General features: G+C 57.5%; 1 protein-coding gene across 2 annotated transcripts in view; it reads right to left on the reverse strand.

Annotated features, from left to right (window-relative positions):
- Positions 1–1,305: 1,305 nt before the first annotated feature.
- Positions 1,306–26,160, reverse strand: part of PXDN (peroxidasin) — a 75,250-nt gene continuing 50,395 nt past the window's right edge. For both annotated transcript variants that reach the window (XM_045548963.1, XM_045548962.1), the window contains 14 exons: positions 22,859–23,131; positions 21,115–21,231; positions 19,948–20,106; positions 18,690–18,802; positions 16,815–16,971; positions 15,606–15,714; positions 14,880–15,037; positions 13,104–14,607; positions 10,174–10,308; positions 9,335–9,543; positions 6,388–6,508; positions 6,023–6,155; positions 3,838–3,951; positions 1,306–3,455 (listed from right to left, as the gene is read on the reverse strand). In XM_045548963.1, coding sequence (XP_045404919.1) covers positions 3,336–3,455; positions 3,838–3,951; positions 6,023–6,155; positions 6,388–6,508; positions 9,335–9,543; positions 10,174–10,308; positions 13,104–14,607; positions 14,880–15,037; positions 15,606–15,714; positions 16,815–16,971; positions 18,690–18,802; positions 19,948–20,106; positions 21,115–21,231; positions 22,859–23,131 — 3,422 coding nt within the window. In that variant the 3' untranslated portion in view covers positions 1,306–3,335. The remainder of the gene's footprint in view (positions 3,456–3,837; positions 3,952–6,022; positions 6,156–6,387; positions 6,509–9,334; positions 9,544–10,173; positions 10,309–13,103; positions 14,608–14,879; positions 15,038–15,605; positions 15,715–16,814; positions 16,972–18,689; positions 18,803–19,947; positions 20,107–21,114; positions 21,232–22,858; positions 23,132–26,160) is intronic.

The raw sequence follows: 26,160 nt of genomic DNA on the forward strand, positions 1-26,160 counted from the left end.
TACGAACGATTAATTCTCGCCAGGTTCACATTATGCATTTTGCTTAGACTGAAGTCGGGGTCTGGCTCTCGTTCCTGGCTTTTCCCGGTGTGAACTGCCGACTAGGAAAGCGCCTGCTTCGTCCGCTGTCGGCTGAGGGCGGCAAGCGGCTCAGCCGCCTGTGCAGAGTGGCGGCTCCAGCCAAGAGTGCACTGTGGCCCCTCAGGGCTGGGCACCCCCTGCCCTCCCTGTGCACCCCCAGAGCCGACAGGGGGGCTCCCCGGCCCAGGCGCAGACCACGCTGGTTCCCTGCCACGCCCAGGAGCCCAGACAGGTGTGCGCAGCTGGGGTGCTGCTCTCGGGGCGGGGCTGGCCCGGCAGGCGCAGCTGCAGGTAGCCCCTGGTCACCCCCTCACCTGTGCTTCTGCCGGCGTCGGGCCGACTCGCCCACGTGCGGCTGCTCTGCCCGGCGGGGCCTCCCCCAGAACAGCTCACTCCACCTTGAAGGACTCAAGACCACGTGGCCTAGAAATCTATTCCTGTCGCACGAGAAATGTCAACGTTCCATTTGCCACTCTGAAAACAGAAGAGCTGCTGGAGTCTCTCCACCCAGTTCTTACATGTCTGCGACAGGCGGTGCCAGGCGTGTGACCTCGCGTGAGCTTCCCACCACGGAAGCGTGGTCAGGTCGGGAGCATTCAGGCACACCCTCTGGCGACTTGGCAATTTTACCAACTTAATATCCAATTCTTACCTAATATCAGACGCCAAGTCCTTCCCGGTTTTCCTTCAGAGGGGCAGCCCCTCCCACCCACCCACCCCCCCAGAGCCCCGGGGCACCAGACGTCGGCACAGGCAGTGACCTGTTTCCGGCCACACGTGGCTCACATCCGTGGTGGGAACAGTGGCTTTCCGTGTCCACCCACCCCCGGATCTGCGCTCCTGCTTCTGGGACCCCCGGGCGGGGCGGCTGGCACCACCCGCTCCTCCCCACGGGGCCGCGTCTCTGCCCACCCACAGGATTCCAGGGGGCCGGGGTGGCCGCGAGAGGTTTCCCCCAGGAGCTCACCTCCCACCTGCCCGAGATTTAAAAAAAAAAATAAAGCTCAGTCCAGGTAAAGGATCCTGGCTACTCGGAAACGGGCAGACCGCTTGGAACAACGCTCTTCTTTTTTCACCTTTTTCACATACAATCTTTAGTGCCCAGTACGGCGCTTGGGCTTCTTCCCAGGGACCAGCCCTTTCTTCCTCACGCTCCCACCTCGCCGGGAGAACAAGTTTTAGCTTCAGTGATCAGTTTAAGCTAAAAGAAAACAAGCCGATCTCCTTTTGAAAATGTGGCCCATTTATTTGAATGACAGGCATCATCGTTACACAGTGCAAACATTTCTTTGGTAAAGTATGAATATAATGATCGTAGAAAAGGCATCTGGCTGTCGGCAGCAGTTAGAAAGGTGAATAAACATGTGCATTTGGCTTCGTGTGACAGCAGCCCCCCCACCCCCGACCGCGGCTGCCGAGGAGCCTTCACGCCGGCGCGGCCACTGTGCTGGGTGACGCGGACATCAACCCGGTGACTGCAGACGGTTCAGTTTGAGTTACAGGATTTCTTTCTAAGTCACAGCCGCCTCCCGCCCTTCAGCTCGGGGACACGTCCCTGGACACCCGCCCCGGCCACGTGTGGCAACGTGTGCTCCTCGGCAGTGAGGTGACCCTGCGTCTCCAAGGCACTTACAGGACAGAAAACACTCCCAGAGAACCCGCTGCCGCCTGCACACCCGAGTGACTCAGGTGACCACCAGCTTTCACACAAACATGTACGTTTGCTATTTTACAGAAATCGCTCCCCAGATTTGACCACTACACTTGACGTTTCGAAAGATGCCTGTACGCCAGAGCACCAGCCGTGTTAATCTGTCAGTTAGTAACATGAAGACACACAGGCAAGACGCCCACTCTTACGCATCAGACCCACGAAGCCCTGGGAAGATTTTCAGGCTGGACGGCGGCCCACACCCCTGCAGACACGGGTCTCCAGCAGGAAGGGGCCGGGGGTCTCTGCCGGTGGGAAGGACGCTCGTGACAATGGGTCGTGTGCGAATCACACCAGACCCGTGCCCGTGCCCACCCCGTGGCAGGAACCGCACGGAACCTTGTCTCCAGTTGGCCTCAACATCAAGCCACCAACTCTGGACACCTGCCACCTGGTACTGAAGCCTCCCGTGACCTCAAGTCTTCCCCCTCCGCCACCTGGACCGGGGGCCCTAGGAGGCCGGGCCGCCCTGTGTCCCCAGCTCAGTGCCTGGCACCTGGTGGGCACCCAGGTCAGGGTGTGTTGGACTGAGCCTCCCTGTTCAGGGAGACAGTCCCCCCAACACAGATCACTCCGTATTTAGGATAAAGTGGAAGGTTTTGGTCAATTGGTTAAAAAGAGGGAGTCCATGAGGTACAGCAGTTGCCAGTCACTGACTTCTGGAAGAGCTTTCGCACAGTGGAGATGGTTTCCTGTCCCATCTAATACCTTAAAAATGTGTGAATTTTCATGAAACGTCGTGCATTTTCAAAATACAAATGAGGTACAGGGATTATTTTTTTTTTTAACACACTCACACACCTGAAGTTAGAAAATTCCCGACACTGGAATTCCTCCCGCCCCCGGGGAGAATCAATCAGCTGTTCCCGGAGCCCTGGCCAGGACCGGAGCCTCCGGAACGGGGACAAAGCCAGAGCCACGGCCGAGTGAGCGCACGCGGCTGGGCCCCTGGTGTCGTCAGACAGCGGGAGGGGAGGATTTCCACATTCCGTTCACAGCTGGGCAGCGCACGCAGCTATGCGTGAAAACAAACCTGTCTCTAACTGTGGCTTATCAATGTCACCGTCATGCGTGGAAGTCGCAGGGTCTGCAACTGCTCTGTGGGGGGCGTCCCGCCTAGGGAGGGAGCCCTGTCCGCTCTGGGCTCACCCCACCCGCGAGGACACACCTGCAGGCATCAGGGCTGGTGGCACTGAACTTTAGCAGTACCTGCTTTCTTGAAAAAAGAAATGGTGTTGTCAGGTGAAATCAATTTAGGAGCCTAAACGATTTAACTGTGCAATTTAATAGTAGCACCAATTTCTCATCTTAAAAGAATTAAATAAAAACCTGAGAAACCTAACGTGACGTTAGGACACACGCGCTCTGCCCCTACCCAGGGGTGCCCCGGCCAGCAGCCCCCCCACACCCGTGACAGCACCGGCCGGACGTTGTCGTAAAACGGTTTGGTTCTGGTGTCTCTTTGGTCTGCAGCTGCCGTCTCGGTCCCCGACCGACGGGCCCCCGACGCGGCTCGGCAGACAGGCCCCGCGGAGCAGGCGGGCTACGGCGTGTCCTCCGTGGCTGTCTGTGAGCAGACTGGGCAGCAGGCTCCTGCGACTCTCACGGGAGCTGGGCAGGCGGCAGGCTGGCACGCTTCCACGAAGCAGGTGACCTGCCCGTCCTGGAGGGGACAGACGTGCTGTCAGTTCTGGGGTGGCCGTGGGGCGGCACACACCATGCCTCACCCTGGGTCCCCTCCTGCCCTGCCCTGCTTGGACCGTGCGCCCAGTTTCACCCCTCCTGCGGATGCTGCAAACCCAGGGGGTGCCGGGACACAGGCTGGGCACAGCCCCCGCTCCCCGGAGCAGGTCAGAGTGGAGTGGGAGGGACACGGCTGTCCTCTCCCCGGCCTGTCCTTCCCAAATCCGCCCAGCCAGGACACTGTCACGCCCTCTCCCAAGGGACCCCACACTGGGCCACTGTCCTTGCCATCCGCCTCCCGACATGCTGCCCCGGGCCGAGTCCCGGGTGGAACCTGCGCGTGGAGACGAAGCCACACTCACTCTGCACTCGCACACGGTGCACGGGTCCGTCTTCCACTTGGCGTGGTTGGCGCGAGGCTCCCCGCTGGCGTCCACGCACTCCGTGGCGCTGAGCCGAGATTCAAGTTTCTTTATCTGCAGAAAAACATTCACGGTCAGTTCAGAGTCGCAGCTCAGCTCCCGCGTTAAAGACGCTCCTTCGTTTGAAACGATGCCTTAAAATAAACCACGTTTGAGACGAGTATTTCTGAGAACTTCTGTGGAATCTCAGGTTTGCTTATGGACAGGAGACGGCTGGGCGGAAGCTCTAGGACGAGCGGGCTCACCGCTGAGCTCTCACGGAAGCGCCGTGGAAACAAAGGAATTTGCAAAGAATCGTGAGAGCGGGAATCAGTCAGATGACAAAAATATTCTGCACTTACATTTCCAGAGGAATGAGTATGACCGATAAGGCCCAGTATCAGATCTTCCTTATTTGCCTGGTAGTAAAACCCCTGGCTTTTAAGTGGGAGCAAGGCCCCCAGAGTAGAGACCACCTTCCCAAGTCCAGGTGTGCCCGGTGTGGCCAGGGACCTCACCACGGTAGCAGGAGCCGGACTTGCTCACTGGCAAGTCCTCGGAGAGGGGTCACCTTCCTCACACCTGGCCTGTGTTTTGCTGGGGGAGCTTGGACAAGGTGACAGTCACCGGGAGTCCCTGAGCAGGAGATGACCTTAGAAACAGGCCACCCCGGAGAGCAGCTGCTGGCACCTGGGCCCTGAGCTGTGGAGGACCCAGCAGCCTGGACCTGCCACCGCCACACTCACCTGAGAGAAAGTGAACTGGGACCTCCCTGGGACCACCCTCATGCTGGGTTCTCTGACCCTGGCAACCGAACCTAAACTAACTGCTAGCGGGACCTGGAGCGGATGTAGTCGCTGACACGCATGTCTCAGTTCTTCCAATAAACCTTCTCATCAAACCTGTCGGCTGCAGGTAAGGCATCTGCTCTGAGGGACGAAAATGGCCACAAATAACTTAAACCTCAAACGTTTCCCTTCAACTAAAATGTCTTTGATCGCAGCCTAAACACGCAGCCCCGGCCCACCGAGCCCGGAGCCCCCGGCTGAGCAGCGCCAGGCAGCTCAAAGCCCCCTTGTCCTCTGGCGGTGCGGCCCTGCGGCTGGAGGAAAACAAACCATCTTTCCCCAGGAGTCCCCGGTTAGCAAACCGGATTTCAATTACCAAATCTTAGAACTTTCTACTTGAAACCATGAAGAGGAAGAGGAAGGATCCCCGAGGCGCCTGGAGCAGGGGGGCCAGGGAGCACCAGCCAGGCCCGTCTGTCCCCCGCCGGGCTGCCCAGCGGTGCCACCTCTGCCCACGTGAGCCCTTGAGGCCGTGGGATGAACACACACGTGCAGCTCACGAGCGGTCACCCGCGGTGGGGACAATGACCACGGCTGCACGCGGCCTCCTGAGCTGCAGCGGCTGCAGGGTCACAGCGGATGCTCCTCATGTCCCAGCCCCAGCACTGCCGCCCGGGCACCTGCCCGTCCGTGGGTGGAATCAGGAGGCGGGCACGGGTGGGCACCCAGTGCCACTCTTGCCTGTGCTCGGCTGTCCCCAAGGCCCCCACAGGCCATCAGACTGTCCAGGGTCACCAGTCGGGACGTCTGCCCTGACTGACCCCCAGGTTCCCTGGACACCCACAGCCCCGAGGGTCGGCCGGGTTTGTCTGTCCCTCCAGGGCAGCGCGGAGCTGGGTGGTTCCACGGAAGGGACCGCGAGCAGGGAGTTCCTCTTCTGCAAAGCCCCTGCAGAGCTCGGCAAAGAGCCAGCTTGGAAATCCCTGCAGCAGGCGCCAGGGCCTTCCTCACCCCCGAGACCCGACTGGGCGCACGAGGAAGGACCTCAACTCACCTCCGACCCCTCCCTGGACGGGTGTGAGTCCTCGGCAACTCCCACCCCCCCCCCCGCCCTGCCCCCCAAGTTCCGGCCACGTCCTGTCTGGCGCCCAGCAGCAGCCCCTCGCTGGCGACACTGAGAACCCCCTGCCCAGGTGTCCCCTGGGGAAGCCCCAGGACCACAGCGCCACGTGGCCCGGCCACGGCAAGTTCCAGGGAGGAGCCCGGCGTGCAGGCACGGCCTTCCCAGGGCCCAGTGCCGGCCGCACCTGCAGCCGGGACGTGTGTGGCGGGAGGGAGGGACGCCGGCCGGCCCTCACCTGTCTTCTGAGGTCCGTGATGGTCTTCTGCATCTCCAGGACAAACTCTCTGAAGTCATTTGTCCCCGGTCCCTTCGCGTGCTCGCTGAAGGCGGAGGTGGCGTTGCCGAGACGTGTGCCGTGTTTCCCAGCACTGCCAGAGGGGGAGCGGGCGACATATAACCCCGGCGGGTTAGCAGTGGACTCGGTTTACCCACGTTCACACCACTGTCTCCGGAGCGGGGCATCCCAGGGGCGAGTGCTCTGAGCAGGACGTCCCACCCCCCCACCTCCCCGCGTCCCAGACGTCCCCGCCCTGTGGTCCTGCCCCGGGTCCCACAGCACGGGCCCCTCCCACACGGTCTCGCCCTCAGAGACGACCCTACCTCAGTGTCTTCCGCGGTCGGGTCTTCCTGGTGGGCTTGTCCTCCTGGTAGCTGAATTCAAGAGACCGTCGGCCTCGCAAATGGTACGAAAACACATTGAACTGTCCCCGGGTCCTGCAGTCTAACAGGAGAGCACAGAGGGCAGGTCAGCTGTTGGCGGCTCTAATCCTGGTTGAAATTAGGGCATCCTGTCACACATGCATTGTATGCACATCTACACACATGTGCACGTGTGCACATGTACATATACTCATGCTTGCATAAACAGTCACATGTAGCAAAATGTTAATAACTGGTGTATGCAGGCGAAGTACAAGTTTTCTGTAACCTTTCAGTGATTATTGCAATGATCTCAAAATTGAGTCTGTGTATCTGCGTGCACACGCATGTGTGTGTGGGCCTCCCGTGCACATGTGAGCACACATATTCGGGTGTGTGTGTGTGTGTGTGTGTGTGTGTTCTTCCTTACAAATGATTAATCCCACAAAGAAGTTCATGGCTCTGTTCAAAAGAAAAATAAACTGCATTTACCCAGGAGCTGCTTCTCAGGTTTCCTATGTGTGCAGGTATCATATATGAATTTTTAAATATACAGAAATGATTACAAGGCACAACCTGAGGAAGTTTGCTTTAAATATCTTTTTTAAAAGTTGAATTGAAAAGTAATAGCAATGGACACTTGGTTCTGTCAAGCCTCAATTCTCTTTTTTGTTATTTTTCTGCTATATTAATAAGCTTGGATATGGCTATGGGGCCAAAACGGAAACAGGTAAGAGCATCCTCCAAGCTCGTCAGCTCAGGGCCACGCCCGCGGCTTTACGAGGGAAGAAACCAGATCAGCGACTGCTTCCAGCAGCTGAGTGTCCCCAGCAGCCGACCCAAGAGAGGTGGTAGCTTGTGACATCGTGACGCTGCAGGGACTGGCTTCAAAGTCTGTCCAAGCACCTTGGATTTTCTGAGCGAAAGAACAAAAAATCAGGCTCTACTCCTTCTTAAGCAGCTATATGGAGCCTGGTAAAGCTATCAGAAAATGCAGTTTTTGGTTTGTTTGTGCGTTTGTTTTAGAGACAGGGTCTGGCTGGAGTGCAGGGCGGGGCCACAGCTCCCTGCAGCCTCAACCTCCGGGCTCCGGCGTCCTCCCACCCCCGCCACACCACGCCACACCACGCCACGGCACGGCACACGGCCGGAACACGGAGCTTCTGTGTCTGAGAGTAACAACTGGCTCTCCCCAGTGAGTTCAAGAGAACAAATTTCTGCAAACAGAATGAATTTCCTGCCATACTTGTAGAAACACACTCTGAACTTCACAAACCAGTGAAAATATAAAACAAAAACAAAACAGAACAAAAGCAGATACAGGTTTCCAACAGAGGTGGTAATAAGAATGTAAACGACTTGGAAAATTGGGTATGTAGCAAGCACAATTCCATTTTGTATGTGAATTCTCCTACATAAATACAGGGTAGGGACAACGAGGAGGAAACATAAAATCAGACCACACACCCCACCCCACCCCACACCCCACACACACCCCCCCACCCCACATACACACCCCCCACACACCCCACATACACACCCCCCACACCCCACATACACCCCCCACATACACACCCCCCACACACCTCCCCACCCCACACACACCCCCCCACACCCCCCACACACCAAATACACACCCCACACACACCTCCCCACCCCACACACACCTCCCCACCCCACATACACCCCCCCACACCCCACATACACTGCCCCCACACCCCCCCACACCCCACACATACACCCCCCCCACCCCCCACATACACCCCCCCACACCCCACATACACACCCCACGTGCTCACACACACACATTCTATCTGTTAAAAACCAGCTCTATTAAAAATGCAGATTCCAACACTTAGCAAACTAACATCCTGACCAAAACTATTACTTCGGGGAAAACGGGGTGGGACAGAGAACAGCTGGAGTTTCTGAACTTTGTGTGTCTCTTGGAGACGACAGAGCAGCCACGGCCGCCAGGCTCCGAGCGCCGGGCGCGTCTGTCCGCCCGGCTTTCCTCCCCACACAGCACACGCTACACCACGGGTTCTAAACATGCCCCAGCTTCGTCTTCTTCTACGGGGCTCTGATCACAGTTTGAATAAAGCCAAAATCACATTCAAATTACAAAATGGAAGTTGAGGTTAACCCAGAGTGGGATCTGGGAATGCAAACAGCAGCGCGGCCACGAGGACGGTGGTGGCTGACAGCGGCTCTGTGGGCAAGACCGCCCTGCACTCCAGGACACACTTGGCCGACGGGTGGGCATCGGGGAGCCCCTGCCACGGGCTTCCCACCCCGAGGGCGAGACCACCTCACAGCTGCGGGCACTTGTCACTTCCACATGAGATGGTCCCTAAGTCCTGTCTGACCACGTAAGTTGTCACAGACATTTACCACACTCAGCATGACTTTTAAAGAGCTCTGAGGTACTTGGAATGCCTCTCTCACAGGCTGGTTTTCAGCCTCTCTCTGGCTGCGACACACAGGCTGACACACTGGTTCTGGCATCTGGACACACACCAGGTTTCAAAGAGGACGCTTGTCAAAGCCGTGTCCGCTCCTTTTACACGGTATTTCAGGCGGCAGGAGTATTACCGCATGTCGCTGCGAATTCCTCTAAACCGTGACTTACTTATTCACATTCTGGCTCCACAGCACACCTCAGCACGGACACACCATAATTTAACAAATTCTCTAGAGCTGAGTGTTTTCTTCCCTGTCTCCGTGTCGGGGACACGGTAAGGGACCGAGCTTGCACGCAGCCCCCACCCACACCACGGCGCAGACGGGGCGTGGGGGAGGCGGGGACGGGGCGGGGGGGGGAGGCGGGGACAGGGCGCGGGGGAGGCGGGGACGGGGCGCGGGGGAGGCAGGGACGGGGCACAGGGGAGGTGGGCCCTGCACGCACCTTCGCAGCAGTCCTGCCACACCCTGAGGTCCACGCGGGGCACCTCGCTGCAGTCGCCGTAGCCGTGGGGGAACTCCGCCACCCGGAACACGTCCCGCTGCACACGCGTGATGTTATCCGAGTTGTCACACAGGATCCTGGCCAGGGACGTCTGCTTGATCTGGGTCAGCTGGGCGGGGGAGAACACGCCCGGGTTCTCGTACCACAACCTGGATCCCGAAACAGCCAGGGTCAGCGCGGGGGGGCTGGGGGTCAGCGTGGGGCCGGGGGTCACACACGCGTCTCCAGCCCCCAACAGCGCGGAAGCTGCCGGTTTCACTTCCGTTGTCCCCGAGACACGGACTCAGACCCTGCTCACTCGGCCTGCTCAGACACAAGGACAAAAGCAAAGCATCTGAGACAAGAGGGAAGTGCCAGCTCTTCTCACCAGTGACAAAGAGGGCACCTATCAAAAAAAACTGTCACGGCAGGCGGCTGTCTGCTGCGTCGGTCGGCACAGGCGGGGACCGCGTTCCCGCACACCAAGCCGACGCGGTCAGGCTGCTGAGAACGAACCCAAACCCTGCCGGAGGCCCCGTCTCCTCCGACGTCCCCGTGGCTTCGCTGTGGGGACCGTGGGCCAGTTTCCAGGAGCAGAAATACTCTCGCGAGAGGAGGGACGTGACGCGGCTCTGAACTGGGGCGGCTACGTTCTGAGGCTGCGGTGACGGCCGCCTGAGGCCGCTGTCCCCAAACAACACGAGGCTTGAGCCTTCCTCATCCTCAGCAAGGACGGCCCGTCCTCCCGGGTCCGCACGGCTGAGTCTGGGAGGGGACTGCGCTGGGGGGGCCGCGCTCACCTGTCCCCGTCCCGGAGGCGCCGGAACTGCGTGCTCAGCAGGCACATCAGCGTGGGCCCCAGCCGGCTGCCGGGCACCAGGTCTTCCACCATGAGGGCCGGGAACAGATCGATGTTCAGCGTGGAGCCGTACAGCCTGGAAAGGCACGAGGGAAGGTTACTGTCCCCGGCAGAGCTGCAGCGGCCGGCGCAGCACGGCGAAGGTCGCGTTCGAGATTCCGTGGTCACCACTGCACGCTATTTGCCCTGTGACCTAACAGGGAAACCCACCTCTCTTTCTCTGAAGCATCTGCCCGTTGTACTTAATACTTTCTGTCAAATGTGCATAAAACACACACATTTATTTATCTATGATGGGAACCGTGGAAATGCCAGGGAAACACACAGAAGCCAATTTAAACCACACCTGTCCTGCTATGCAGGGTCCACCACAGTTCACAGCAGCGTCTGCCCTCCAACCCTCCTTTTGTAACTACAGGAACAATAAACCATATACAGCCACAGACACATTTTTGAAAGAATAGAAGTTGATTCTGCTAAATATTGGAAATATATTTGCCATAAAGAAAATAATATTTGCTAAGCAAAGATGAGGCAAACACTGAGATGCAAATGTTTAAGAAGGAACGCTTTCATCATCTTCCAGTTCCTTGGAAATTTACGCTTACAAGCAAAGCACCAACAACTTCCACCACAGACCTCTCTTATCTAAGAACTCTACCAGGCAACCGGCGATGTCTTAGTTTCAGCTGCTGTTCAAGCCCAACTAGATTTTTTAAAAACTGTGCTCTATAATCCTGGCTGCCTTTTCCCACGAAGCTCAAGGCAGCGACGCTGGACGCAGCCCCCAGTCCAGGCAGACTCTGCTGCTCCGTGAACAAGACGCACGTGGCTGCGTCCTCGGTGGCCACTCGTCCCACAAGCAGGATAAATGCAACTTCACTTAAACCAGCACTTAGTCTTTCAAAGGACAAATTGTGCCTGTTTTCTTCTAAGTTCAATGCCCTTCACGCTAGGCCTCCACTGTAAGATGTCCCCTGGGCAGCAGGGCTTGGTCAGAAGGTGCCTCGCGGCATCTGGTCTGTGGCTGGGGACACACACAGCGGGGCCCCCAGAGTCGCCGTGGCCTCTGCCCAGAGGAAGCAGCGCTCCAGCCCGGGGGGCCCCTCCTCCCGTTCTGGCCGCCCCCCTCCAGGAGGGACCCAGCGCTGCGGCCGCCTGGCCACGCTCCTCGGGCACCGTGGGGGAGAATGGAGCGTGAGCCTCTGCTCCAGCCCAGGACCTGTCTCCCCAGAAGGGGCATCACTGCCTGGACACAGCGAGGTTGGGGACAGCGCCAGGGCCAGCCCAGGCCGCCCCACGCCCTGCAGCAGCCCAGCTGCCGCGAGGCACAAAGCTCCCCCGGTGCCTGTGGTGTGGGGGACCCCGGGCTCCCCTGAGGTCAGCTGGAAACAGCCCATCCCCGAGAACCCCTCCCAGCCCCGCGGGCTCGTGTCTTCGTCTGACTGTCCTGCTCATGTCTCACTTCCTCTGAGTCAGTAATGGGCTGAGACAGAAAAACAAACAACTGAGTGATTCAGTGCGGGCGGGTGACCTTCCAGGTCTCTGCTGGGGTCCACCGGCCACCAGGAGCGCCAGCTGGACCGCTGGCTGCACCAAATTGTTTGGAAATAAGTTTGGCAGAAGAGAGAGAGTGGCCTGGGAACGTCATCCGTGCACAAGAACAACGAAGGATATTTAAGCACAGAACAAACAGACAGTTCCCATAAATCCTAATGAAGCAAAACTGTCACCAAAATGGCACCAGTGGAGAACATGTGCATGTCCTTGTGCCAGTGACTTAATACAATTATTTAAATGAACACTGAGACATTCTGAACTTGACAGGTCATAGGTTCATCTATCCACAAACGGCAGTAAGTTACAGGTGAAAAGTCATTTTTATTCGGCAGGCACAGGGACCGTGACAGGGCACGTCTCCGCTTCACTGTCCGGTGTTCAGAGCAAACCGGAGAGTCCAGAAAGTGCGGGGAGTGAGTCTTAAAAAGAAATTTTTTTTTTTTAAAAAGAATTCTTTCAAATGGGAATGAATATGTCTTAAATACACAATGACCTGCAGACTTAATTCATAAATCCAAAGACCATGAAAGACCATAGTGGGAAAATGCCAATGAATAATTATTCTTATTTCCTTAAATCCTGAAGGCAAGTAAATTGGTAGGAGTAACATGAACAAAGAGGTTGTGGGGCGAAGGACAGATGTGACCACTAGAAAAAGGGGGGGCCGCTGAACATCTACGCTTTGGAGAGCTTTCGACATCTACCTGGTGACCGGGCCGTGGTGGAGGGTCCAGGAAGGGACTGGCCGCGGGTCAGGGAGCCTGAGGCCGACCCAGACCTGAGCCCCGGGTCGCCCTTTGGCCTCTGCGTCCCCTGTGAAACTTCACTGTGTGTCTGTACAGGCAGTGCCAGGTGCCACCAGGGCGGCCATTGAGATCTGCCCCCGAACATGTCACAGCTGTGGCCCAGAGGCCTGGGTTCGGGTGACACGGTGCGTGGGAAGAGGCTACAAAATGCCAGACCGCAGGGCTGGTGACCCCGGGGCCTCTGCCAAGGCCAAGCTCCACCCGGCCCTGTGCTCCTGAGGGGACAGCAGGACCCTCCTCCCGGCAGCCCCGGCCGGCTCGGGCCTGGTGTCTTTCTCTCTCCGGTGTCCCCGGCCAGAGACACAGCCCACCTCTGTGCTAAAACCCACTGCAGCTGGGCAGGGCCTCCCTCCAGGACACGGCGCCAGGCCGGGGGACGAGGCTGCAGCCCGCCCAAGCTGGGCCTTCGTCTGCCTCCTTTCCCGACACGCACAGCGCTACACGGAGACAGGCACCAACGCACACCCACGACGCGGGTCTACGCGAGCCACGCACGCACGCTCACCTTTTCAGCTTCTCCCGGATCTCAGGGTTTTTGATCTCGTTCTTCAGGTCCTCGAAGGTGTGCGCGGCCGACAGGTTGCAGTAGACCCTGTAGTCGTGGTAGGGCGGGATGCCGTGGTCCCGGCCGCGCTGGATGTTGATGGCGGCCAGGTCCAGCGCCACCGTATGGGCCATGGAGAAGAGCCGCTCCGTGAGCTCCGTGTTCAGCAGCTGGGAGGGCACCCGCATCTTCCCCGCCACCCCGAACAGCCCCCGCAGCAGCGGGTCGATGCCGCCCTCGTTCACGATGCGGAAGGGGGAGAAGAAGGCTTTGTGGAGGGGGAGCGGGCCCTGCGCGACGGGCCGGAAGTGCTCGTCCAGCCGGTGCAGCACGGGGTTGACCAGCGTGTGGCCGAACCTGAAGGCCGCGGTGGCGAAGGCGTTGAAGATGCCGGCGTTGACGCCCGGGTCGTAGCCGCGGTACTCGCCCAGCATCTTCATGCCCACCTCGCCCAGGACCGTGGGCAGCCAGTGCTGGTAGGTGATGTGCTGGATCTCCGCGCCCACGACCTTGCGCGTCTCGTGGTAGATGGTGTCCCCGTCCCAGTGCGGGTTCAGCGCCAGCAGCTCCGCGGCGATGCGGTTGTGCTCCCGGAACCACAGCGTGTGCATGCTGGTCAGCCCCAGCTGCTCGTTGGCGCGGTGGTCCCCGGCCAGGAAGCAGGGGATGGGGCTCTCGCTCTCGTCCCGCATGCACTCGGTGGGCAGCCCCGCCGCGAAGGGGAGCAGCGGCTTCCCCGACCGCTGCACGATGCCCTGCCGCAGCAGCCCGCGCTGGCTGGCCAGGTCGCGGATGCCCCGCGCCTCGTGGTCCGTGCTCCCGTACACGTTGGACGCGTCGATGTAGGACGTGAGCTGGTTGATCTGCTCCCGCGGGTACACGGAGTTCATGAGCAGCGAGGTCATGCCGCTGCCGCACACGGGGCTGGAGCGCACGAAGAACATGCAGCGCGCCCCGCTGCGGGCGCGGGGGTCGTTGGGGGGGATCATGACGGAGAAGCAGGGGGGGTCGCTGCTGCACGCGGAGCTGCAGTGCTGCCCGTCGGAGAAGCGCGCCTGGCTCAGGGCCACCACGGTAGAGTCCAGGTCGTGGTCCAGGAACTGGCCCCACTGCATCAGCATGTGCGTGAACTGCTCGTCCGGCGTGACGGTCTCTGTGCCGATCAGGGTGGTGGATACCAGGCGGGGCGCGGGGAGCGCGTGCCCATGGTACAGCCGGTGGGGGTTGACACCGCGGGGCGTGTTGAAGCCGTTCTCATACACGGCCTTCAGCAGGCGCTCAAAGGCGGTGAGCGAGGCGCCCCACATGGGGTGCTGCAGGTTGTTGCACGTGCCGTCGTGCGTCCGGTACTTCCGGTGGAAGCACATGTCCGAGCAGTTGTTCACGCGCCGGTGGGCAGTGCAGCCCGACAGGTTGGCGATGAGGTGCAGGTACTGCGGGGACACCAGGTCGTTGTAGTGGTAACCTGCAGCGGGCAGAGCAGGGGACCTGACCCACCGGACACGCCCACACTCTCCCTGCCGGGCACCCGGGCGGGCTGTGGGGGGACCTGCGGGGCCCCACCAGCCCACGGGGTCTCACATCCCCGGATTTTCCTGTCAGACCCCAGGTGAGGGCTACGGGACCTGTGAGCTCAGGAGCAGCCAGGTTTGAGCACACAATCTCCCAGGCCCTGGGCGCAGTGGACAGGAAGTGCCAACCCCTCCCTCGGGGCAGCCTGGCGGGGCAGGCACTGACTTGTCCCGTTGAGGTCGACCATCAGGCCGTGCTGCACGTGCTCCTGAATAAGCTGCAACGTCCGCTCGAATATCTCCCCTGCCCGCGCCTGCTCCACCGTGTACGGGTCCCTCGGGTACCGGAATAAGGCCAGCAGGTCGTTTGGAGTGCGGGGACGGCTGGCAGCAGTGTGGAGAGAGAAGAGGAAGAAAGAAAGGAATTGCTAAGGATAAAATCACCAGTATCCAAAAATGTAATTGTTGCTATTAATATTTCTATAGCTACGTGCTACAAAGTGATGTACTATACCTTGCTCATCCCACGTAGGAGGCAACAAAACAAAACAAACAAACAAAAACCAGAAGACACTAAAAACAAAGCATTAATTCAGTCAACAGAGAGAATCATAGATCTGCATTTCAGCGAGGTGCAGAGAAGCTGCTTTGGAGTTGGCAACGCGCACAGATACACTCGCGACCTTTGAGATACTTTGTTTCTGCCCAATCATTTAGTAACAAGCGAAACAATGAGTTGAAATTTTGTAACACTGCTTTGGTTGCGAATCATGGTTCAGATTCTATTAGAAAAGCATGTGTCCTTCTGTCACCTCAGCCCCCAGGAAAGTGAGAAATTAGGTTTTTGTCATCAGATGAAGCAGGTCAAAGTCAGTAGCTAGAACCGCACCCCTCAGGCTCCCTGACCATGCCCAGTGACCCGGTCAGCGCCACGTTCACGTCCCCACGATACCTGTCAAACAGGTGCGTGCGGGTGGAGTTGATGGCTCTGTCGACAGTGGCGATCGCTTCCACGATGGACGTGGCTACGAACGGGTCCCCGTTTCGACTGACGTCAGGAACTAGGAGACACGAAATGCACATTACCAGGAAAAACTACTCCACAAGTTCTCATAAAGCAACGTCTAGACGCTGCATCACTTAGACGTCAGGCAAACTTTTCTACAAATGTTATTTCTAAATTATTTGATCACAAATTCTATTAGAAGTTGTTTTCAAACAGTATGGAAATTACAGATGTTCTACTATTTGAAATTATGTGGTCCCTAGTAAACAGCATGAGACATGGAAGTTCTCACACCACCGTGACAGCATGTGGGACAGCTGTGCCCACCCTGGGTGCCGCTCGGTGGACAGAGATGTCAGCGGAGTTGCTTCAATCCCGGCAGATTCTGTGTCTCCCCACCCGGCCACGCCCACCCCGGCCATGCCCACCCTGGCCACGCCCACCCCAAACCTGCCCCTCCTCAAAGATGTGGCTTCCAGGATCCCAGTCTGGGTCCCACTGCCAGGAGCACATCCATACAGGGGGCTGCCACCTCCTCACACCACACTCACACACGCTATACAACACACACACACTATACACCACACATACACTACACACCACATACACACACTACACACACACTCTATACACCACACACACACACGCTATACACCACGCATACACTACACACCACACACACACACTACACACACACTATACCCCATACACACTACACACCACACACATACCACACACACTATACACCACACACTACACTGCACACACACACTACATACCACACACACTATGCACCACACATACACACTATACACTACACATATACACACTATACACCACACACACTATAGACTGCACACACATACCACACACCACACACACTAAACACACACACATGAAACACATACTACACACTACATACACACACTATACACCACACACACTACACACCACACACACACACACTCTATACACCACACACACATATCACACACACATCCTACATCACACACACGTGTGCACACACACACACACACACACACACACACACACGACACCACGCGGGGAAGCCTGCAGCCCCCAACACTGGAGCCGGGGCCACGGCGGGCCGGTGCGGGCAGAGCCTCTGTGGGGTGGCGAGAGTGCAGCTCTTACCGTTCACGCCGAGCACCACGCTCACCGAGGCCGACCCGATGGTGTTCCGGGCCACGCACTCGTAGCGGCCGGCGTCCGCGGTGCCCACGTCGTTGATGGTGAGGAATCCTTCGGGGCTGATGTGAAACTTCCCGCTCTCTGTCACCTGAACCCCGTCCTGCAGCGACACAGAGGAGTGGTGACAGCGGGAGGAGACCACGGAGGCCGCTCTTTTTCCCCGGTGTGTGTCGGGGGGAGGGGTCAGGACCTCGCGAGTGGAGGCGTCAGTGGCTGCGCTCAGACCCCCCAGGCCTGGAGACGGAAGGAGATGCGATCGACTCTCCCAGTGCAGCCCAGAGGGACACACTCTCCGGGCACCTCGCTCCCTGCCGAGGACAGAGCCCAGCGCCAAGGATGGACCCCCGATCACAGTGGGGGAGACGGCAGCTCCCCTGCACTGTGTGTCCCAGAGAGACGGCACCTGGGCCACGCCTGAGAGGGCGTCCCCCAAGCTGAGACACAAAGGGGGCTCCGGAGGGAGACACGGAAGGACAGGCCACGTCCCAGACGTGCTCGCCGGGGGGCAGTGGAGGACGGAGCTCTGGACTCTCCTTCCACGGGGACCTGCACGGCCGGCCCTGGGCTCCCAGGCGGCGGTTCACGGGCAAGTGCTGCCCAGATATTCACAGTGGGCTCATTAAACAGCAAAGAAAAACAAACTAGCCCTTCCTTTTCGCTGATTACGAGACCTAAACAAGGGTTTTTCTTTGCTCTTGTCACTGAAAAGAACAAAAACACACAATGCTTCAAGATTTCATTCTTTTTATGTTTTTAGAGAAAGGGTCTCACGGTCTCCAGGCTTAGAGTGCAGTGGTGTGATCATAGCTCACAGCAGCCTCAAACTCCTGGGCTCAAGCGATCCTCCTGCCTCAGCCTCCCAAGTAGCCGGGACCACAGGGATGCGCCACCACGTCTGGCTAATAGTTCTGCTTTTAGTAGAGACGGGGTCTTGCTCTTGCTCAGGCTGGTCTCAAACTCCTGGCCTCAAGTGATCCTCCTACCTCGGTCTCCCAGAGTCCTGGGATTATAGGCATGAACCACCGCGCCTGGCCAATTTTTGGTTTTTTTTTTTTTTTTTTTTTTTTTGAGATAGGGTCTTGCTCTGTCACTCAGGCTAGAGTGCAGTGGTGCAGTCATAGCTCACTGCAGCCTCGAATTCCTGGGCTCAAGTGACCCTCCTGCCTCAGTCTCCCCAGTAGCTGGGACTACAGGTGCACACCACCACGCCTGGCTAATTTTTCTGTTTTTAGTACAGATGGGATCTCACTCTTGCTCAGGCCGGTCTCAAACTCCTGGCCTCAGGTGATCCTCCTGCCTCAGCCTCCAGAGTAGCTGGGACTACAGGCATGCACCATCATGCCTGGCTAATTTTTCTTCCTATATATTTTTAGTTGTCCAGCTAATTTCTTTCTATTTTAGTACAGATGGGGTCTCACTCTTGCTCAGGCCAGTCTCAAACTCCTGGCCTCAGGTGATCCACCTGCCTCAGCCTCCAGAGTAGCTGGGACTACAGGCATGTGCCATCATGCCCGGCTAATTTTTTTTCTATATATTTTTAGTTGTCCAGCTAATTTCTTTCTATTTTAGGACAGATGGGGTCTCACTCTTGCTCAGGCCGGTCTCAAACTCCTGGCCTCAGGTGATCCTCCCACCTCGGCCTCCCATTGTGCTGGGATCACATATTTTGCTCTCACTAGTAAGGACGCCCCATGTTGTTCTGCACTCCAGGCTTGACATTTCAACACCCTTCCCCTGCTCTCGGGCGGCTGCAGAGCACAGGGTAGGGGGTGGCGGGGTCTGCATACGCCCCGCAGCAGGGCCGGCCGGGGCTCCTACCTTGTTCCAGGTGATGGCCGGCTCGGGCTCGCCCTGGGAGCTGCAGGGCAGCTGCACGTTGGTGCCCACCTCCACCGTGATGTCGCTGGGGACACTGGCGAACACTGGGGTGACTGGAAAGCAAACGTGCAGAATCCGGGAAATGGGTGATTTATACCAAAAGGCTTTGGAAGAGTAGAGCCCCCTGCCCCCATGAGGCAGCCCCCGGCCCCCAGCTCGGGGTCCAGGGTGGTCCTTTCACTGCCTCCTAGTGGCACCTGCACAGGGCGGGGAGCCACGAGGGCTCCAGAGAAGACCTGCCCACCTGCCCGCGGCAAACTGGGACCCACGCAGAGACAGACAGCGCCAGGCCCTCGACACCACCAGCTGCCACTTCCTCCTGCCACGCCCCACACGAGGGTCAGACAGGCCCATGGCGCACTGAGGACACGCGGCCTCCCGAGACAGCTGAGTCTCAGAGGAAGGAAATGCCACCAGGAGGCGCGTTCTCGTCTGAGCGGAGGCCTGGCCGACTGCAGAGCGTCTGGGCCGGGCGGCCTTTCAGGAGTCCCGACCCTCCGCGCTCCCGCCCAGCGGGCGGGCAGCGTCCAGCCAGGTCAGGGACAGGCAGGCCCGGCCACCAACAGTCCACCCACTAGCCCAGGGGCCCCAGGCAGTGTCGCGGCGTCCTCCACGGGGGAGCTCGGGGCAAGTGGCCTCCCCTCTCCCCACGCCAGGCTCAGGGTGCGGCGGCCTGTGCTGCAGGGTCACTCCGCATTCGCGCCCTGCACTTGCAGGGGTCCCGGGTCTTCCCGCCCTGACGCCACAGGAGCACGAGGAGCTGGGGTCTTCCAAGCGGGGGGAACAGGCAAAGGGGACGTCCCCGAAAGGACAAACAGGGGCCAGGCTGACAGCCGAGAGGGCAGCGGGAGAGGCCTGCGGACAGCGTCTGGGTCCCTGCACGGGCAGTCAGCTTGGTGGGACCTCAGGCCCCCCAGTAGCTGCCCTGGACGGGGAGCCAGGAGCCCCTTCCTGAGCGACCATCAGTTTTGAAGGAAAAGACCTGACAAAGCCTCATCTGAACCCAGAGCCACCATCGCTGGAAAATCAACAGACTTTCACCAGCTCAGGGGACGGAGCCTGAACGAGCAACACGCAGACACCTGGGCTGCCAGCACCACGACAGTCCGTGAAACACGGAGGGAGGAGTCGACGCTTCAGATCCACAGTCGTGTCAACGTCAGCTGTGGAAGACCCGCTTCCCGACCCCGGAGCGCACCTCTGGGCTGCACGGTCAGGTGGGCCACGACCTTCTGCGAGCCGATGATGTTGACAGCCTGGCACTCATACTGGCCCTGGTCGTGCAGGGCGACGCCGGAGATCCTGAGTGTCCCCGAGGACAGGACCAGGTGGCGCCGGTCCACGGAGAGTTGGCTCCCTGCAAGGGACACACGCCTGTCACACTGAGCCCTCCCAGTTGGGAGGACATCATAGAAGCTGGTCTTCGCCTGGACAGCGTCAGGGACCTGTCTGTCCTGCTGGACACAGGCTGGGGGATCAAACCGTCCCTGCCTTCCACTGGCCCGAAGGAAGGGGCTGCCAGGGGCAGAGACAGAGAGAAAAGTGCCACATTGGAGCCGGGGGGAGGCAGGCACTCCAGTGTCTGAGGGTGTCACCTGCCGGGAGAGCTGGGAAGAGTACGCAGGGGCTGCGTTACTGAAAAGTCAGGCGAGGTCCTGGCATGTCACTCCTGGGGACAAACCCTCCCACCCCAGGCCGTACCTGCTGAGCACAGCGGAGCCCGGGTGTGTGGCAGGGCGCACACCTCCACCTGGGACGTCAGGAGCCCTGGACGGGCCCCAGGGTGGGGAGGGGTGGGGGTGGCCCTTTGGCTCAAGCCCAGGAGGTCGACCTAGAACCCTCCCGCGGGCTCAGCGCCTGCCCTGGCCCCAAACTCCCCACACAGGCTGGGCCCTCTCAGCTAACGTGCCCAGCACTCCACCTGTTGGAAAAGTGGGCCAGGACCCCCTCCCAAGAACCAGAGTGAGAAGAAAAGTTGTTATCTGTTTGAATATGTTCCCCTACTGCTTCTGGAAAATTCTACCCCACCTGCTACCAAATTTTGTTGCAGATGCTAACTGCAGACAGACGTGCAGACGCAGAGGCAGGTGTGAGGGAGCCGCAGGTGGGCACTGAGTCCCTGCAGTGACGACAGAGCTCAGCGTTCCTGCCCGACACCTGCGAGTGATGTCCTCGCGTGGACCAGGGAACCCAGGGGAGAGCTGTGGATGCTGCCGCCCCCAGCGCCTGGGCTGTGAGGGGCTCAGCCACAGCCGGGCCCTGCCCAGGGGCGCTGGGTTTGCCTGGCTGAGGTGAAGACAGCGAGGTCTTGTGTCCGTCCAGGGCGGGAGCAGGGAAAGGGCCCACGAGCCCCGACGCGCCTCACCTCCCTTGGTCCAGGCGATCACGGGCTGCGGGTTGCCCTTGGCCTCACACTGGAAGTCGACTGTCTGACCCTCGATGACAACTCTGTCCTGGGGCATCACGGTGAACTCAGGAAGAGCTTCCGGGGAAAACATTTGAAACAGGACATTTAAAAAGCAGCAGGTGTGAAAGTGCCCACAGAAAGTGACCCGCTGGGACAGGAGGCTGGACTAGGGGTGCGACATCTGCAAGGAGGAAGACAGTGAAGACGCTTGGGAGAAACCGCGAGGGACCCAGGAAGAGGATCGAGGACAGGCGCATTGTTGGTGGGGCCGCCCCTCCGATCACGCCATCAGCTTCCCAGGGCACAGCGGTGACATCACGTTTCAGGCTGCGGGAGTGAGGATGACGTAAAACCATCATCTCATTCCTGAACATCTGCAGATGGTTAAAAACTGGCTGGTGCCATCGTGCTTGGTTAAAAACTGCCAGCTGGTGCCGTCGTGCAGAGCGACAGGAGTTATCGCTGGGATGGAGAAGTACACACGGAACACACACATCCAGTGTGATTCCACTTGTCAGTCACAACCACACGGAGCAGCGAAACCACACAACACGATTCACAGCCACCTGTCCGCGAGGCGGGAACCGGCGGAGAGGAGTGGGGACGGGATGTCTCTCTGCTGTGTACGTCGGTCTTGTTCCCCAATGCACATGCACGTTACAATGAAGCCACATGGACGTCAGGGCAGGGGGTGCAGAACTACAGACATTCCCAGGGCCCCACGTCCCAACACTGACCCTGGGGGAGCGTCCACAGCTGTCTTCAAGGTGTGTGGATTAACTGTGGCACACCTGTACACACGCACACATGTACTCACACACGCACTCACACTCACACATGCACTCTCACACTCACACATGTACACACATATGCACTCACACACGCACTCACACATGCACTCTCACACTCACATGCACACACACGCACTCACACACATGCACACACATGCACTCACACATGCACTCACACATGCACTCTCACACACATGTACTCACACGCACTCACACTCACACATGCACTCTCACATGCACACATGTACTCACATGCACTCACACACATGCATTCTCACACTTACACATGCACTCACACATGCACTCACACTCACACATGCACTCTCACACTCACATGCACACACACACGCACTCACACACACTCACACACATGCACTCTCACATGCACACATGTACTCACACACGCACTCACACACATGCATTCTCACACTTACACATGCACTCACACATGCACTCACACTCACACATGCACTCTCACAGTCACATGCACACACACACACGCACTCACACACGCACTCTCACACATGCACTCTCACACTCACATGCACACACACACGCACTCACACACACACTCACACTCACACTTGCACTCTCACACTCACACACACGCTCACACTGCAACACACACTCCCACACATGTGCACACACATGCTCACTCATGCGCAGACACCGCTACGTGCCAGGTGCTGGAGGCGTGTGGGCACGCAGGCGTCCTCCTGAGGTTTCTGTTCCAGAACCAACCCTTGCCCGGCTGTCCGTCAGCGTCCAGGGGCGGCGAGGCCACGGGTCAGGCAAGTGGGCCGTGTGGACAGGACAGAGGCTGCCGAGAGCCTCACGCAGCCGACGCCGGCCAGGGGGACCCGGGGGGACGGAGCCACACGACGTGGCCCAGCGCTGCGGCGGACGCTTACCCTGGACGATGATGAAGGCGGTGGCCTGCACGCTCTCCACGCTGTTGGACGCAAAGCACGCGTACTCCCCGCTGTCGCCCTGGACGACGTTTTGTATGTACAGGCCGCCAGACGGGGTGATGTTCACGCGCGGGTCCACTGGCAAGGGGCCCCCGTCCCCTCGCGTCCAGGAGATGTGGGGCGGGGGGTGGCCCGTGGCGCTGCACTCCAGGGTGACACTCTCCCCGACCAGCACCTCCGTGTTCTGTGGCTGGATTACAAAAGCGGGTCGAGCTGTCACAATCAAACAAAAATCCTCAATTAATTTCTCCCAGTTTGACATAGTTTTTGCTTGATTTTATCTACGATCAGGCTACTCATTCTATCTCAACCTCCAAAATGCGCAACACTACCAACATTTAATGGCATTCTTTCTTATTTTTTTTTTTTTTTTTTAAAGTGTACATGATAAAAACAGCTGAAAGCCTGAGGCCAAACAGAACGCAGGCACCAGTGGGCAAGCAGCTCGAGTGCCGAGTGAGAGCTGGTTCCTCTCCTTAAACACACGCCAGGCTCCAAAGATCCTTATTTGTGTTCATACCACATACATCATGCCAATCTTGTTAATAAGCTTCCCTGGTTCTCATCGGCAAAAAATATTGTTTGTAAAGCGTATTTAGAACATATAAAATTGAATTTCACTCGCAAAAAGAGAAATGCAGATTAAAACTACACTGAGATAACATTTTTCAGCTCTAAATCTAGGGCAAAAATCCACGCACTGACTGGCATGTTTCATGCGTGACTGTGGGCACTGACTGGCGTGTTTCATGCGTGACTCTGTGGGGACAGAGCCCGCACATGTCAGCGTGGCCCCCACTTGGGGGGATGCAGCCATGGGCACCAAGACTAAAGAGCTGCACACGCTTCACCCAGATTACCCTGCTAGGAATTTCACCCATAGATATTTTGCAAGCATGTAAAACGACATTGCTTCATTTTTGTTATGCTATGTCTTTGAGCCAACAATCCTTATCCAACATCCTGGAGTCCAAAAAGCTCCCCAAATTGGAATTTTTTTGTAACCTGCTTGCTTTCAAAATTGGATCTCTGCAGCACGAGGCTACTTGGAGTCCCCTGATCCCAGGCACTGGACACGCTCCTTGCCGGGGGACGCTGGTGCCCTGATTACAGGCGCTGGTGGGGACTCTGCAGACGCACAGTTGTCATGGGGATTACGCGTCACATCACTGTCTAAAAACTTTCCCAAGTTCCTGAATTACAGACAACATCTCGCCCAAAGGCTTTAGAATAAAGGATATGGACCCGTGATCACTGAAGGTTTGGGAAAACCCTGAACGTACTGCCAAAGGGAACTGGTTAAATATTATAAATTGTGGTACATCTGGACAACAGAGTTCTATGCAGTTAGGAAAACTCCTCATGTCCTGAAGTGAAAGACTGGAAATATTCTAAGACGTGGCAGGTAAGAAAACCCCCTGCTGGCCGGAGCCTGAGTCTCCGCGGTAGGATGGAGAGACTGGGTGTTCCGGGGCTGGGCATGGAGGAGGAGTCAGGTGGGGGAAGGAAGAAGTCAGAGGGACACCGTCCGCCCTCTTGCATTTGTTAACATTTGGGCTGCATTGCTCAGGTGTCTAAGCAACCATAAACTATAACAACACAGAAATGACACTTAGTACTGGTGTTCCTACCGGAACGACAAAGTGGAAACCAAAGCTACGCACGGGGTGAGAAAAACACTAGAGTCGTCTGCAGAACTCTGCAATTTAAACTTGGCTTTAAGGAGCCTCAGGGACACACAAGAGAAGGGACAGGCCAGGGAGGGGGGTCAAACAGGGCAGCTGGGTCCCCAAAGTGCCCTCAGCGAGAGAAGGAACCAGAGAGAAAGTCACACCGGCCTACCCCGCCCAGGGGACTGCCGTGCCGAGGGAGAGCCAAGTCTCAGTTACACCTCAACACGGGCTACGCTCACACGGTTTGTGGCCTGATCCCCTGCAGCAGGCAGTGGGAAAGTCACCCTCAGGGAGCTACGATGACACAGAAAGAGCCAAGGGCGTGAGAGCCACACGGACCATGGGGACCACACTGAAGGGAGGAGGCAGCAATAACGTCACAGGCTAAAACCAGAACTCGGCACACAGCTAAGAGGGGCGACTGCATGTTGGAGGTTAAGGTCATAACAACTCAGACTTTGGCAATGTGAGAACACATTTAAATTTTCTAGGATAACCCCTAGAAGAATGGACGTAGAGCATGTAATTTCCAAACTAGGAGTTGGAAGTGAAAGATAAAAATAATCACTTCAGAATAAGGCAAGAAACACAGGGAAAGTTGGACAAACACTTCATAATAAGAGGGACAGTTTATAAACATGGCAAACTACAATCAGTGTAAATGGACTCACTTTAACAAAATGTCAGTCTGAATTTTTTACAATCCAGCACTGATAAAAATGGAAGTGTTAACGATCAAAAATTTAATCCACCAGGAAGATAAAAATCGGAAACCCTTGTGCCCCTAATAACAGAGCTTTGACACAGACAGACAGACAGCGAGTGTAATTTAGCCCTTTGTGGCCAAGCTACTTACAAGTCACTCTATTACTATGACAACAGATTACTGCCATCCTCTGAGACAGGGCTGGCAACTCTTCCCACAAAGGCCACAAAACACAAGCTCTCGGCTCTGAAGGGCGCACGGTCTCGTTGCCGGCCCCTCAGCTCGGCCACGGGAGTGTAAAAGTAGCCACAGACAGTACGCCACAGTGTGGTTAGGTTCCGATAAAACTTAATTTACAGACACTGAAATTTGAATTTTATATAGCTGTCCTGTGTTGGTGAAGTATTATTCCTCTTTTAAGAGTTTCAATCATTTAAAAACGTTAAGAAGATACCCTTAGTTCATAAACCCAGGAGTGACCGGCAGGGTGAGGACCACTGGCCCCGGCCCAGCCCACGGGGCTCCCTCACGCCGTGGGGACAGTGGGAGAGCCTCCCCGTGTGTCTTAGCTACACCAACCCGCTCAGACTAGTGTATCACATAAGCCTGTTGTTCTTGAGAAAAACACAAACATTCAGATCCAGGAGTTAAATTTGGAGCTTTCAGGCCCTAAACAGCTGGCCAGCTATTCCCATCCAATAATGAATTAACCTAACCCAGCAACTCTCCTAAATAAGTTCATTTTTCACAGTCTATCGTTAGTCCCCTTTGTTCTATAATGCAGCTGCCCCCAACCCTTTCAACACCAGGGAATGGTTTCATGGAAGACAATTTTTCCACGGACCAGGGGTGGGGGGTGTAAG

Source organism: Lemur catta, chromosome 4, assembly GCF_020740605.2.
Source record: "Lemur catta isolate mLemCat1 chromosome 4, mLemCat1.pri, whole genome shotgun sequence".
Lineage (NCBI taxonomy): Eukaryota > Metazoa > Chordata > Mammalia > Primates > Lemuridae > Lemur > Lemur catta.